A 16891-nucleotide genomic window follows, 5' to 3' on the forward strand; every position below is an offset into this window, starting at 1 on the left:
GTATTGATTTTAGGGGTTCTCAATAAATTCTATTAAGTGGGCTAACTCACAAATCTGGAATTTGTATATAGTGAGAATTAACTGTATTTGGGGACTTCATATGACAAGTCAGGTTGTTCTAAAGTCACTTGCTCAGTCTACCGTCCAGCTTTTTGTACACAAAATATCCCACCTATTTTCCCATTAACACCTTCCCTTTTCTCCCAGATTTCCTCAGTTCTCTTGGATAGCCACAGAACTGTTTGCCTGTTTTTTGGTGTTTTTTTTTAAATATCTAATACCATGTTTCCCCGAAAATAAGACAGGGTCTTATATTTATTTTTCCTCAACAAGACACCCTAGGGCTTATTTTCAGGGGATGTGTTATTTTCCCCTCAAAGCCTCAGCTTGCAGCACGCACAGGATGGCCGGGACCTGACAGGAGGAGCCGACTTTGTTGGTGGGGCTGCCCGCACCTTTCCGGTCACCTCTGGGACAGGAGCTGTCATGATGGGGCAGATGAGAAGGGCTGCTCATCTTCTTTACCACTCTGCGACAAAATGCATGGGTTGTGCAGATACGCAGTGTAGCTACACTCATCACTAGGTCTTATTTTTGGGGTAGGGCTTATATTGTGCAAATCCTTAGAAATCCTGCTAGGGCTTATTTTATGGGTAGGTCTTATTTTCAGGGAAAGTGGTACAATATTGGAGCTAATTATGTCCAAGAAAAGAAAGATGAAGTTACCCAGAATGTTTCTTCCAAGGTCCTTTAATATTAGAAGGCTGGTTACAACTTTTTAACAGTTACACACAGTATAGTACATTAGAAGTAACTTTTGCTGCTGTTTTGATGGTTAATTCAAACGAGTCTCTTCCTCATTGCTTAAGATAAAATTTTGTTTGGATTGTTAGTAACTACCATAACTTGCTGCTACAAGGTAAGAAAATAAAAAGGTGTTCTCAGAGCCAGCTCCAATTTTGAGAGAAAAAGATGGTATGTGAAGTTCCTACTGCCAAGGTGTGAGAGTACTTCCCAGCTCTCAGCATCCCCATTTAATCTCTGAGACCAGTTGCCCATGCTGAACTAACCCATGAACATTAATTAGCACAAAGAGATTATACTTGGAAATTAAAAATCATCTTCCAGCTAATGTAAAGAAGTCATCTTGATTTACATAACATTAAATCATGTCATTGTATACACTACAAAATATCTTAATTCTATATTTGTAGATAATCAATACTTGATGATATATAAAAATAATTTATACTCACTATAAATATTAAGTGAATTCAAAAGGACAACATTAGTGCATTGCATAATGAAGAAATACAGCATGACGAAAAACCTGTTACCAGGCACTAGTCAAATTTTAAGTAAACTGACATTGTCTTTCACCAATGCTATTACAATTAACTTCAAACATACTTACCTACTGTGTCTACTCCTTTCCTGCCAGCACGACCAACCATCTGCTTATAAGTAAGAATATCTAGAGGTTGGCCACCAAAAATTGGGGTTCGAATAATCACGCGACGTGCAGGTAAGTTCACCCCAGAAGAAAGAGTAGAAGTTGCTGCCAAGGCCCGAATGAGACCTTGACGGAAGGCTCCTTCAATGATATCCCTCTCTTCAAAAGTAAGGCCTAAAAAGAGAGGAGGTTCCTATGACATATATTTATTAATATATAATGGAAATATTATACTTGATCACTTACAAATGGATTTGAGAGTCTGTTACAAGCCTCTGAAGATTTTTTTAACTACTGTTCTGACTGTAAATAAATAGATCATCAAGGTCTATCTATTTAAGAATATAACCTGCTCCCCCTGGAATCCTCTATCTCATCTTCTAGACCAAGAGTTGGCAAACCTTTCCTGTTCCTGTGGAACAACAGATAGTCTCTGTTGTAACTCCTCAACCTTGCCACTGTGACATGAAGGCAGCCACAGAACAAATGGGCATGACTGTGTTCCAATAAAACTATTTATAAAAACAGATAGTAGGCTAGATTCGACCAGCAGACCACAGTTTGCTGACCCCTGTTCTAGACAATGACCTCCTTGAGAGTAGATACATGCTTCATTCAACACAGCACCTTCAGGGTCTATCCATCACAAGGGTCAAGCATATTTTTAATGTACATAAATGTTTGATGAATACAAAAATACATGAGTAAATGAAAAACAGCATATAGAAATATACTTACCTGACTTAATTTTATTTACAAATTAAAAGGACTAGGGCTCTATTCTGTAAATGAAATTTAAATAAATTAGTACGTACACAGATTTTCATTTTTTTAGTGTGCATCATAAGTTATATACAATGTAAATATTTCTCTGTGTGTGTATGTATACAGTAGTTCCTTCTTATCCTCATCTGTGGTTTCATTTTCCATGGTTTCAGTTACCCACAGTCAACTGCTATCCAAAAATACTAAATGGAAAATTCTAGAAATAAACAATTTATAAGTTTTAAATTGCACACCATACTGTACAGGACATGAATCATCCTTTTGTCCAGTATATCCACACTGTATATACCACCTGCCTTATACGACATGATTGTATAGGAAAAAGTATAGAGTATTTACAGGGTTCAGTACTAACTGTGATTTTAGGCATCCACTGGGGATAGCAGAACATATCCCCTGCAAATAAGGGGAGATTATTAAACATATATTTAATACATGTATATTGCATACATGCATATAATTTTAAATGGATTTAAATATATATATATATTGCATGATAAAATATTTAACCAAATTGAAAGAGTCAAATTCCTAATCTTAGAAAGGATATTCTTCATCATATCTATCCTTAGCACATAGGACCATGGAGACCACTTCCTGAAAGTTCTTTAATTCAGTGACTGTCATAATCTTTGTAATTTTCATCATCTATTCATTTGATTTTTAAGTACTTCTAGCCCTCTCCAAATATAATATCATAATTTCTAAAATTCATTCGATTTTGATATATTTGTGAGAATATTTCAATACCCCTTGAGATAAAAGGAGACACTCAGAGTGGCATACAGTTAGTGTAGCAAGTACCACTCTAACCTAAATTTTAAGGAAACAAAGTACTCATGGTCAACCAGTCCAAAAATACAAAATGGAAAATTCTAGAAATAATTCATAAGCTTTAAATTGCACCCCTTCTGAGTAGCATGATGAAATCTCACACCATCAAACTCTGTCCTACCCACGATGTGAATCATTCCTTGTCCAGTGTATCCACACTGTATATACTACCTATTGAGTCACTTAGTAACCATCTTGTTTATCAGATCTAGTTTCACAATGCTTGTTAAAATAACCCTTATTTTACTTAATAATGGCCCCAAAATGCAAGAGTAGTAATGCTTGTCTAGTGTTACAATTGTTCTTTATTATTATTAGCTATTGTTGTTAATTTCTTACTGTACCTAATTAATAAATTAATCTTTATCCTAGGTATGTACATATACATGGTATATATAGGGAAAAAAATGGTATATATAGGGGTTGTACTATCTGTGGTTTGGGAGATCCACTGGGGGTCTTGCAACGTATCCCCTGAGGATAAGGGGGAACTACTATATACAGATAAGTAAACTTAAACATGTTTGTTGTACTCTTGTTTAATCTTAATCACACAATTGTTTAAAATGAAATCTAAGAATATTAAGTATGGTTAATAAGAAATAAATAGTGCACAAATATAAAAATGAACCCAGTATGAAATTTTTGGAGAGGGCTTCTTAACAGACTATAAATATGGAATACCTGCATGGTGAAATGCTACTCCCCATGGTATAGTTTTCTGTAATACAGAGTCTAGTCCTGAAGGCAAATGTCTTAACTGATCCATCACTTCCAGAAGGTCTTTCTGTTCCAGCACTACTGGTGGGAATTCTGATGGTTTTACCAATCCTGTCACAAAAAAATTACCAACACCGTTCACCTTTGGCTGGACCTTTTTAAGCACTATCTGTCTAAATCATTATCAAGCTAAATACCAGGGCAGTGGTTCAGAAACCAATTTATATTATAATCACCTAGAAATCTTTTAAAAATACTGATGCCTGGCACTTACCAACCAGTAGTATCAACATCACCTAGGAGCCTAGTTCTCTGTAAAAAATTATGCTAGCCTCTTTGGCACTAATTTGATAATTAATCACACATCACCCACTTGTTTTTGCCTTTATGTGTAACCATCTCTCCCAGTAAGACTTAACTTTCTTACTTGCAGGAACTATGTTTTCTTAAAGAATTTCCAAGACTTTTGGATTTTTGAACTTGTAAAACTTTTCTTAAAAAATAAACATATTTTCTACAATTATGTGTCTATTAAAAATAACAAAAACATACTTTGAATATATCATATTCTATATATTTTTAAACTTTTAAGTAAACTTTTATTAAAATTTTGAAGACCCACAGAGAGTTACCAATGTTTTACTTTATTAAGGACAATTAAAATTTTTTTAAGATTTCCACCTATCAATATCTTTATTTCAAAATAAGTCATTTTAACATAAAAAAATTAGTGGGGATAAATTCAGATTTTAAACTTCAGCTTTATGAAAAATGTGTTTTGTCTTTATTTTTCTGGTGAAAATTTCATCATACACCAGGCTCCAATCCAAGCACTAGCATTTGGGAAGCACTGCTACAAATCAAGACAGCAAAACTTTAAGAAAATAATAATGACTCTGGTTATTAAAGAATATAAGTTGTCATGGTACAATGCAAGGAATGTAAGTTAATATGGCACAGAAAGCATTAATTAAGGGGCAAGTGGAAAAGATAATACACTGTTGGACCAGAGCCTAGCCAATAGAACGTCAGATAAAGTTTACTTACTGGAACTAGACTTGCGATATCTATCACCTGCCCTCATGATGCCAATGGCATAATGGATTAACAAAATATCCCAATATTCTGTGACTAGAACTAGTCTCCCTATATTTATCTAGCCAAAGGACCACAGGCTAGTAAAAATGGTGAGGCAACAGTGTTCATCTAAGAATCAGTAAAAAATGTGTACTAATGGCTATAGCCATTAGTACATACTAGATCACTATTTGGCAACAAAAAAGGAATAAATTAACAAATATAACATCCTAGATGAACATCAAAAACACCACACTGAGTGAAAGAAGCCAGATACAAAAGACACATATATACTGTATGACTTCATTTACTTGAAATTCTTAGAAAAGGCACAAGTAACCTAAAGTAACAAAAAGGAGATTAATGGTTACCAAAGGCTGGAGATAGAAGAGATGGACAGAGAAAGAGAATATTTTGTCTGCCTACACTTGTTCAAATAAGAAAAAAAGAAGATAAAAATTTTAAATCTATTAAGATTAAAAAAAGAAAAAGAGAACATTTTGGGGTGATAAAAATGTTCTATATGTTGATTATATGGTTAAACAGATGTATACATTTGTTAAAATTAATCAAAGTATACACTAAAAATGAGTACATTTTCTTTTATACAAATTATACCTCAACAAAGCTGATTTAAGATACATATGTGTGTACATATACCTGCATATGTGCCTGTGTGTGTGTGTGTGTGTGTGTGTGCATATATATATTTTTTTTTCAACCCTTGAGCAATGCAGGGGTTAGGAGCACCAATCTCCCACATAGTCTGCATATAACTTTTAACTCTCCCAAAACTTAACTATTAATTGCCTACTGTTGACCAGAAGCCTTATCGGTAACATAAACAGTTGATTAATACATATTTTGTATGTTATGTGTATTACACACTATATTCTTACATTAAAGTAAGCTACTGAAATGAAAATGTCATTAACAAAAGCATAAACAAAATCTATTTACTATTCATTAAGTGGAAGTGGATCATCATAAAGGTCTTCATCCTCATCATTTTCATGTTAAGTAGGCTTCAGTAGGAACAGGAGAGGTTGGTCTTGTTTTCTCAGAGGTGGCAGAGGCAGAAGACGTGGCAGAAGAGGCAGGCACACTCAGTGTAACTGTACAGAAATACATAATTTCTGTCTTTTTTGTTTTTCATTTCTCTAAAAATGTTTCCATACAATAAAAATCCTTCCACCATTTGCTTCAGTTTCAGTGCCCATATCATAGAAGGATTCATGTTGTAAAAGAAGTCAAAAGCAATCTTGAATAATCAAAACCCTCTGCCAGATTGTCCAATGGAACTTTGTTTTCTGGCACTGCTTCTATCATGTCATCTTCCTCATCAATCTGGCACTAGCTCAGAAGCACTGATCTCCGTCAAGTCATCTTCTGTTAATTCCTCTGCGGTGGTGTAGGCTAGCTCTTGAATTCTCCAAAGTCTGTATGTTGAAACCCTTCATCTCCACCTTTTTTGCCATATCCATAATCTCTGTGATAATTTCCTTGATTGGCTCTCTCAAATCCCGTGAAGTTATGCTCAACATGTGGACAATTTTCTCTAGCACAAATTTATTGTTCTGGGATTGATGGCTTTCACAATACCAAAAGAAATTTAAAAGGCAGTCCCTTACTGGCAAGATACTTCCTGACTTCAGGGACAAAACATCGACAGAACCAATCCAGAAAAAGGGGTACTAGTTCTCCAGGCCTAATTCTGTACAACCAAAATACTGGCCGCTGATATTTATCTTTTCCCCCCAAGGCTAGGTGTTAGTGGCTTTACAGATAAGGGCAGTCCTGAACATAAACCTGACTGCATTCGCACAGTAGAGTTAGCCTATCCTTTCCTGCCTTAAATCCTGATGCTTGCTTCTCTTCTTTACTAATAAATGTCCTTTGTGGCATTTTTTTCCTGAACAGGGCACTTTCATCTGCATGAAAAACCTCTTCAGGAAGATATCCTTTCTCCTCGATTATTTTCTTAATGGCATCTGGGATTTCATCTGCTGCCTCTTGGTTGGCAGAATGTGCTTCTCCTGTTATCTTGACATGTTTCAAAATAAACCTCATTCTTGTTTTGTTATTTCAACATATTACGAGGGTACAAATATTTAGGTTGTGTATGTTGCCCTTGCCCCTCCCCCCCCCCAAGTCAGAGATTCAAGCGTGTCCATCACCCAGACGGCGCATGTCACACTCATTATGTATGTATACACCCATCCCCTCTTGCCCCCTCCCATCTGCCCGACACCAGATAAATGTTATTTCTATATGTCCACTTAGGTGTTAATCAATGAAACCAATTTGATGGTGAGTACATGTGGTGCTTCTTTATCCATTCTTGGGATACTTCCCTTAGTAGAATGGGTTTCGCTATATCCAGGAAAATACAAGACCAACCCCTCCTCTTCCTACTGAAGCCTACTTAACATGAAAATGATGAGGATGAAGACCTTTATGATGATCCACTTCCACTTAATGAATAGTAAATAGATTCTGTTTATGCTTTTGTTAATGACATTTTCATTTCAGTAGCTTACTTTAATGTAAGAATATAGTGTGTAATACACATAACATACAAAATATGTATCACCGTTGTTTCTTAGAGCTGAATAGTACTCCATGGTATACATAAACCACATTTTATTAATCTACACAGGTATTGATGGGCACTTGGGTTGTTTCCAAATCTTTGCAATTGTGAATTGTGCAGCTATAACATTTGAGTGCAGATGTCTTTTTTATAGAGTGACTTTTGTTCTTTTGGGTAGATGCCCAGTAATGGGATTGCTGGATCAAATAGATCTCCTTGTATCTCTTTAAGGTATCTCCACATTGCTTTCCACAATGGTTATACTAGCTTGCAGTCCCACCATCAGTGTAGGAGTGTTCCTATCTCTCTGCATCTACACCAACATTTACTGTTTGGGGACTTTTTGATAAAGGCCATTCTCACTGGAGATAAGTGATATCTCATTGTGATTTTGTTTTTATTTTATTTTATATATATATATTTTTTTTTAGTTGACCAACTAATTTCTTTTTATTTTTAGTAGAGACAGGGTCTCACTCTTGCTCATGCAGGTTTCGAACTCCTGACCTTGACCAATCTACCCGTCTTGGCCTCTCAGAGTCCTAGGATTACAGGTGTGAGCCACCACGCCCAGCCTCTCATTGTGGTTTTGATTTGCATTTTTCTGATGATTAGAGATGTTGAACATTTTTCATATGTTTGTTGGCCATTATTCTGTCTTCTTTTGAAAAGTTTCTGTTCACGTCCTTTGCCTAGTTTTTATAGGGTTGATTTGTTTCTTGCTGATTTTCCTGAGTACTAAGTAGATTCTAGTTATCAGCCCTTTATCAAATGTGTAGGATGCGAATATTTTCTCCCATTCTGTAGGTTGTCGTTTGCTCTCCTGATAGTTTCTTTGGCTGTGCAGAAGCTTTTTAATTTGATCAGGTCCCATTTATTTATTATTATTGTTGCTGTAATTGCCTTTGGGATTTTCTTCATAAATTCTTTGCCTAGGCCAATGTCTAGAAGGGTATTTCCAATGTTTAACTCTAGAATTCTTATATTTTCATGCCTTAGGTTTAAGTCTGTTACCCAGCATGAGTTGATTTTTGTGAGAGGAGAGAGGTGTGGATCCTGTTTCAGGCTTCTACATGTGGCTATCCAGTTTTCTCAGCATATATTTCCCAGCATATATTCCCATTTATTACCTAAGGATTCTTTTTCCCAGCATATATTTTTGTCTGCTTTGTCAAAGATTAGATGGCTATATGAGGATGACTTTATATCTGGGTTCTCAGTTCTGTTCCATAGGTCTATGTCTCTGTTCTTGTGCTAGTACCTGTCTCTGTTCTTGTGTTTTTAATTACTATAGCCTTGTAGTATAGTTTGAAGTCTGCTAAATTGATACCTCCCATTTTATTCTTTTTGCCTAGGATTGTTTTTGATATATGGGGTCTTCTCTGGTTCCATATGAAGCATAAAATTATTTTTTTCAAGATCTGCAAAAATGATGTTGGTATTTTAATAGGGATTGCATTGAATCTGTAGATCACTTTGGGTAGAAGAGACCTTTTAACAATGTTGATTCTGCTGACCCACAAACATGGTATGGTCTTCTACCTGTTTATATCCTCTGCTATTTTCTTCTTCAGTGTTTCATAGTTCTCCCTGTAGAGGTCTTTTACCTCTTTAGTTAAATATATTCCTAGGTACTTTATTTTCTTTGTTGCTATTTTGAAGGGAATTGACTCTTTGATTCGATTCTCAGTTTGACTGTTATTGGCGTATAAGAACACCTCTGATTTTTATGTACTGATTTTGTATACTGAGACTTTAATGAATTCGTTTATCAATTCAAGTAGTCTCTTGATTCAATGCTTGGGGTTCTCTAGATATAGTATCATCAGCAAAGAGTGAGAGTTTGATCTCTTCTGCCCCCATGTGGATGCCCTTAATTCCACTCTCTTGTCTGATTGCTCTAGCAAGAACTTCCAGCACTATGTCGAATAGAAGTGGAGATAGTGGACATCCTTGTCTGGTTCCAGTTCTAAGTGTGAATGCTTTCAATTATTCACCATTCAATATAATGTTGGCTGTGAGTTTGTCATATATGGCTTGTATCAATTTTAGGTAAGCCCCTTCTATGCCTATTTTGTTAAGCATTCTTATCAAAAAAAAGGTGTTAAATTTTGTCAAATGTTTTTTCTGCATCTATTGAGGGGATCATATGATCTTTCTTTTTGGTTCTATTTATGTGGTTAATTACATTCATAGATTTGCATATATTGAACCACCCCTGCATCTGTGGAATGAAGTCCACTTCGTCATGAAAGATTATTTTTTTTGATAAGCACCTGAATTCAGTTTGCTAGGATTTTCTTGAGAATTTTTGCATCTATATTCATAAGGGATATTGGTCTGTAGATTTCTTTTTTTGCTGCATCCTTTCCTGGTTTTGGTGTCAGGGTTATGTTGGCTTCATAAAATGTGTTGGGGAGGTTTCCATCCTTCTCAATGTTGTGGAATAATTTATGCAGGATAGGCACAAGTTCTTTGTAGGTGTGGTAAAATTTGGGCGTGAAACCATCTGGTCCAGGACTCTTCTTTTTAGGAAGGTTTTTTATTGCTGTTTCAATTTCAGTACTTGATATTGGTCTGTTCAGGAATTCAATTTCTTCCTGGTTGAGCCTAGGGAGGCTGTGTGTTTCTAAGAAATTGTCCATTTCCTCCACATTTTCCAGTTTGTGTGTATAAGGGTTTTTGTAGTATTCATAAATTATATCTTGTATCTCCGTGGCATCAGTTGTAATTTTATAAAACACAGTTTTATAAAAAGAATGCCTAGTGGGCAGGCAGTGGCAATGATGAAAGAGATATATTTTTCTAATATAATCACTGACATTACTCTCAAGCCATATAGTAAGTTTGAAGGCTTTCATTTCCATCTGTAACTCACCCTCAGCTTGACGGTGTAGATTGTAAAATTCTCGGGCAATGGTATCTGCCAGCTTCTCACACCATTTCTTTGACGGACAAAAAAGTAATACTGAATGGTTATCACGAATGGTCTCATAACATAAACTAACAACATGGTCCTCATCTCCCTAAAAAAGAAAAGGAAATAATCACTCTAGTGGTACCTTTAAAACATTTTCGCATCGATTTAAAATCACTCATTTTGCTTTAAGGGGAAGCTTTTTCTACTCAAAGACATAATGAAAATCATTTACAAAGTCAATAAGGAAACAAAAAACAAAACAAGAAGAAAAAAACCTCCTTATGATAAAAGGTGAGAAATAAATATTTTTTATTCATTCAATTAATATTTATTGAGCTCCAACCCTCAGGCAATGGGTTATAATGGTGAGCAAAAGAAAGTCAAGGTCCTAATAATAAAGGGTTTAGACTTCTTAAAATACAGATGGTCCCTGATTTTCAATGGTTATACCTAAGATTTTTCAAGTTTACAATGATGTGAAACCAATATGTACTCAGTATAAACTGTACTATGAACACCCATATAACTTACATCCTGTTTTTCACTTTCAGTATGCAATAAATTATATGAGATATTTAACACTAAATTATAAAATAGGCTTTATGTTAGATGATTTTGCCCAACTGTAGGCTAATGTAAGATTTTAAGGTAGGCTAGGCTAAACTATAATATTTGATTGGTTAGGTATATTAAACGCATTTTTTACTTACAATATTTTCAACTTACAATGGGTTTACTGGGATATAACACCATGATAAGTTGAGGAACATCTGTCTAAATAAATAAATGTAAAATACAACCATAAGATGTACTATAAAAGAGAATTTTATGATGTTTTTAGGCCTCATATTTGACAGAAATTTGACAGAAAGACCTAAAAGAAAAGTTATCCTGAGAAAATAATTTAGCTGAGATGTGAAGAAGGGGAGGCATTATCTCAAGAAAAGGTACCACATTTCTGACAGAAATGTGAACGCCCTATGGTAGTCCGGCAAGCTCTCCATACTGGAAATATGTCAATGTGTGTAACTGGATTAATTAAATCATCCATTCACTCATTAAACAAATATTTACTATGCGTCAGATACTGTTCTAGGCAGTGGGGATGGAGCAGCAAACAAAGCAGAGTAAATAAAAAAAACCTCTACTCTCATAGTGTTTCTATCTATTCTAGTAAGAAGAGATAGATAATAACAAAAACAAGATAAATAAAACACATGGTATGTTCACTTTTGAAAAGGGCTAAAGAAAAAAATTAAACAGGGCAAAGAAATAGAGACCACATAAGGGAGGACGCTGTAATTTAGATAAGGTGATCAGGGAAGGTCTAAGAAAGTGACATTTGAGTAAAACTCTAAAGGTGAAAAACACACTGACGCCTAAGGGAAAAAAGCATTCCAGACAAAGAGAACCTGAGATAGTAGACTGTCAGTATATGAAAGAAGAGCAGAGAGGCCAGTGTGAAGGAAGTGAGAGGGAAAGAAGTAGGTGGGGCCAGGGCATTAAGGAGGTGGGGAGTGCAGATCATGTAGAGCCTTGGAGGCTACTATGAAGACATCAGTTTTTGTTCTAAATGAAACAGGGAGCCATTGCAAGTCATGATCTGATGTTCATTTTAATAAGTAACTAGATCCTGATTTATACATAGACTGAAGGGGACAAGATCAGAAGCAGAATGAACAATTAGGAAGCTATTTCAATAATCCAGGATTATAAGTGAAAGCAGTTTAAATAGGAAAGAGGCATGAATGTGGAAATAGGAGAAAAAGATCAACAGGAAAGTAAATGAATGTGTTTATATATATATATACATATATATATATATGTGTATATATATATATATATATATATATATATATATTTATTGAAGTAACCAAGGCATAGCCAGGTGAAATATGCAGTACAAAGCAAAGCAACTGAATAAGATTCCATATCAAGCATGCAGAGGCTACAAACACACACCTATGGAGATGCTGAGACACATAAATTTAGTCCTATTTCTAACTCAAAAATGACCCTTAGCTGTCTCAGTACTCAGAGACACAACTCCACGCAAAAATAAAAGATGCCTCACTCCACAGATGCACACGAGGCAGTTCTTTAGCCTTAGGATTAAAGAATCAGGCTTAGAAAATAAAATATTGTCAACTAAATTTTAAAGTGTATTTAGGGGTATGGAAGGATACTTATTTATTTATGGAGTACTTTTTGATTGCTAAACAGTTTTTTAAAAGTCATATTTCATTCTTACAGTACTAAAGATAAGTATTATATGCCATTTTATAGATAAAGATACTAGGTTAAGAGAGGTATTGTAATTCAACTAACATCAGTCGTATCAAGTATCTCTATTAAGTATCAGAGGTAGGTCTGTTAAACTCCAAAAATGATGTTCTTTCCACTCTACTATATATTAATAGTATACCTAACATTTAACAAAAGGTTAATTTTCCACAACAGTATTTAGTGTAAAATAAACCACAAGAAAATATTTTCCTAGTTAAAAAGAAAAATCTACAAAATTAGGGTTTTTTTAAAAAAAAATGTTTATGTTTATGTTATATATCAGGAAATGTATAGAAGTATCTAAGAAAATAAAAAAAAAATACACACACATACACATATACACACACACACCAGGAAATGATCATCTAAATCAAAGGTACAATTACATTTCCTTGCTCACCATCAGGAATTTAAGAGGAAAACAGTGAGCTTAATATTCATTCTAATGAATATGTAATGTATATTGAACTACTCTGTAATCCCTAATTATATAATTCAAAAATTAACAACTTGCTTGAAAATTCAAACACAAAAATACTGATAGTTGTGATATAAAAATAATGTTTTACCTTTACATGTGGAATGGGTTGAAATTCCCTCACAAGCTTCATTGAAGAGTCATATATGGAATTTCCAATTTTTACTGATTCCAAAAGTGGTACAGGACGAAAGTCAGTATGGTAGAGTTCAGCATTCAACCAAGATGCCACAAGATCCAAATTAGGAAGGGTAGCACTCATGCCAACAATCTGCACAGCATTAGATAGAGGACTCGCTAAATCTGCCTGGCTATGAAAAACAAATGAAAATGACATTAAAAGATACACAGTAAATTAACAATTAGTGCTGCTAACAATATTCTCAGTCATGTCCTTTGGTACACACATGCATATATTTCTTTAGGGTACATACCTAGGAATAAAATTATGAGGCCGGTGATTACTGAGTCACAGATTATCTTCAATTTTAATAGATAATGACACACTGTTTTCCAAAATAACACCTCCATAATCTATGTGTTCTATTGTTCCACAATCTTGCCACCACCTGGTATTGTCAATCTCTTTAATGTTAGCCATTATAGAAAGTGTGTGGTAATATCTCTTTGAAAAGGTAATTTACATTTCCCTGATTAGTAATGAGATGGAGCATCATTTCATGTTTAAGGACCATGTGGATACTCTCTTGAAAAAGCCTGTCCAAGTCTCTTGCCCATTGATATATTTGGTTATTTGTGTTTTTCTTATTGATTTGTAGGATTTTTGTAATGTTCTGGATAATAACTTTTCTCTTTCATTAGCTTTTGCTCTGTTTTTATAATTTCTTTCCTTCTACTTTTGTGGCATTACTTTACATTCTTTTTCTAAGTTCTTGGGATGGAAATAATTGAATTTCAGTCTCTCTCTTAGTAATATACACATTTTATACTATCAATTTCCCTTTAAAAACAACTTTAGCTGCATTTCACAAGTTTTGTTAAAAAGGTATTTTTATTATAGTTTCAGTTCAAACTATTAAAATATTTCCTAATTTCTATTGTCATTACTTTTTGACCCAAAAATGTCTCAAAAATGTATTTCTTAATTTCCAAACATGTAGGCATTTTCTAGTTATGCTTTTATTATACTTATTTCTAGCTTAATTCCACTGTTGTCACAGAATATAACTTAAGTCATTTTAATCGTTTAAAATGTGTTAAGACTTACTCTATGGCCCAGTACATAATATTAATAAATGTTCTATGTGTATCTGAAAGAGTATATACACCACTGTGTTTTGGTAACTGTTAGACATACATCCATAAGGTTAAATTTGCTAACTGTATTAATCATATCTTGTATATGCCTAATGATTTGGGATATAAATGGTTATCTGCTTGTTCTATCACATACTGAAAGAGATGTATTCAAATCTCCTTAAAATGAAATGAATCGATTAAATACCCAGCACAATGAATGAAAACAGACCAACACCAAGACACATCAGCATGAAATTTCATAACACTAAGGTAAAAAGGAGTGCCTAAAAACTCCCAGAGAGAACAAAGAATGAAGGATCAGCATGGCATTGGACCTCTCGATAGCAATGAGTAATGCCTTGACAACTCTCAAGAAAAATTATTTCCAATCTTGACATTTATCCTGGGCAATCTATGAAAAACTTATAAGGCATTTTCAGACATGCAAGTTCTCAAAAAATTTATACCCATATTAGTGTGTTCACTGAAATAAAGTGAAACTTCCTGGAAGACATTCACCCCAAAATGAGGAAGTAAATCAAGAGAGACATGTGATCCATAAAAAAAGAGGCCTCTGACTTAAGCAAAAAGCAATAGAAATGAATGATAATGATAAAGGGAGAGGCCAAGGTGGATCACTTGAGGCCAGGAGTTCAAGACTAGCCTGGGCAACATAGCAAGACCCTGTCTCTACGAACAAATAAACAAAATGATCCCAAGATGGCTGCAGCGCAGCACATATATAGATTAACCACCTATTCAGATTGGAACAACTCAGAAGGCTTTAGGAAAAACTTCCTCAAGAAGAAAACTTTGATAGATTAGCAAATGTGCTGGAAAACAATGGGTGGAGATTGATATAACTGAGGATGAAACTAGAGATAAATTAGCAGTAAGTACCTAGAAAATGAAGCCATCAAACAAAAAAGATATTAATTTCAGAAAAAACAAAAAGTTATTTAGAAAAGTAAAAGTCATGATAGTATACTACATCTAAGTTGACAATTGCATTTATATAGTCATAATATTGTAACACTAATGATCTAAGCAAAATTATAACATAACTAAATTTAGAGAAGGGAAAGATGATGAGAGGATGAGGAGAGAATGGGGAGAAGACAATGGGGAGAAGATTGGGTAGTAGTGAGTAAAGACTATAAAAGAGAGCTAGATGTTCATCTTCCATAGGAAGAAGTCAATACATAATGTCTAAAATTAAAAACTCAAGTAGCCACATTTAGAGATACCACTATAAATATTTTTTAGAAAACTAGAAGAGTTGAAAGTAGTTATCTCTGAGAAGTGGGGGCTCAAGAAATGTTATTTTCAAAAATTAGCTTTTAGGCCAGGCGCGGTTGGCTCACGCCTGTAATCCTAGCACTCTAGGAGGCTGAGGCAGGAGGATTGCTTGAGCTCAGGAGTTCAAGACCAGCCTGAGCAAGAATGAGACCCCGTCTCTACTATAAATAGAAAGAAATTAGCCAAACAACTAAAAAGAGAAAAAATTAGCCAAGCGCAGTGGTGTGTGCCTGTAGTCTCAGCTACTCGGGTGGCTGAGGCAGGAGGATCGCGTAAGCGCAGGAGTTTGAGGTTGCTGTGAGCTAGGCTGATGCCATGGCACTCTAGCCCAGGCAAGAGAGTGAGACTGTCTCAAAATAAATAAATAAATAAATAAATAAAAATTTACCTTTGAGTAAAATTATATGTATGTATAGTTGACAAATACAAAAACTATATTTTTTAAAACTTATAAAGCAGTGAGCAGTCAGAAATTTAAGAATGTTTACAAAGAGACCAGGTGCAATGGCTCACACCTATAATCCTAGCACTCTGGAAAGCTGAGGCAGCTGCATCACTCAAAGTCAGGAGTTCGAAACCAGCCTGAGCAAGAACAAGACCCCGTCTCTACTATAAATAGAAAGAAATTAGCTGGACAACTAAATAAATAAATAGAAAAAATTAGCCCGGCATGGTGGCACATGCCTGTAGTCCCAGCAACTCAGGAAGCTGAGGCAGCAGGATTGCTTGAGCCTAGGAGTTTGAGGTTGCTGTGAGCTAGGCTGATGCCACAGCACTCTAGCCTGGGCAACAGAGTGAGACTCTGTCTCAAAAAAAAAAAAAGAATGTTTACAAAGTAATTTAAAATCAATTTTAGTCTGAAGCACTTCTTGTCAAACAAAAACAAACTACTGTACCTTAGTTTTTGTCAGTAAAAAAAGTATTGACTCCTCTAATTTACTTAACTCATACTTATTATGTGCTTTTGCAGACACTGCCTCAACTTTGGAACCTCAGAAATTCAGTTATTTCAGGTACTCACCAAGATGCTGATTTCTGAGTAACATAGCAAATCTTGGTCAGCAAAAGTTCCAGTAGATATCCTCGGTGAGAGTCTCCCAACATATGTAATTCATCCACAACCACCATTCCTAAAAAGAGTTTCCAGATAATAGGTTTTACAGAATTTTACAATTCCAAGAAGAA

The 16891-nt window shown here is 34.8% G+C and overlaps 1 protein-coding gene across 1 annotated transcript in view; it reads right to left on the reverse strand.

The window, feature by feature from the left end:
* The window catches only part of POLQ (DNA polymerase theta), a 104768-nt gene that overhangs the window by 80304 nt on the left and 7573 nt on the right, over positions 1 to 16891 (reverse strand). Inside the window, exons 5-9 of the mRNA XM_076001833.1 lie at positions 16728 to 16836; positions 13239 to 13458; positions 10342 to 10489; positions 3758 to 3904; positions 1415 to 1627 (exon numbers count right to left, since the gene is read on the reverse strand). Of these exons, the coding sequence (XP_075857948.1) occupies positions 1415 to 1627; positions 3758 to 3904; positions 10342 to 10489; positions 13239 to 13458; positions 16728 to 16836 (837 nt within the window). The remainder of the gene's footprint in view (positions 1 to 1414; positions 1628 to 3757; positions 3905 to 10341; positions 10490 to 13238; positions 13459 to 16727; positions 16837 to 16891) is intronic.

This window comes from Microcebus murinus, chromosome 1 (genome assembly GCF_040939455.1).
Source record: "Microcebus murinus isolate Inina chromosome 1, M.murinus_Inina_mat1.0, whole genome shotgun sequence".
Taxonomy (NCBI): Eukaryota; Metazoa; Chordata; class Mammalia; order Primates; family Cheirogaleidae; genus Microcebus; species Microcebus murinus.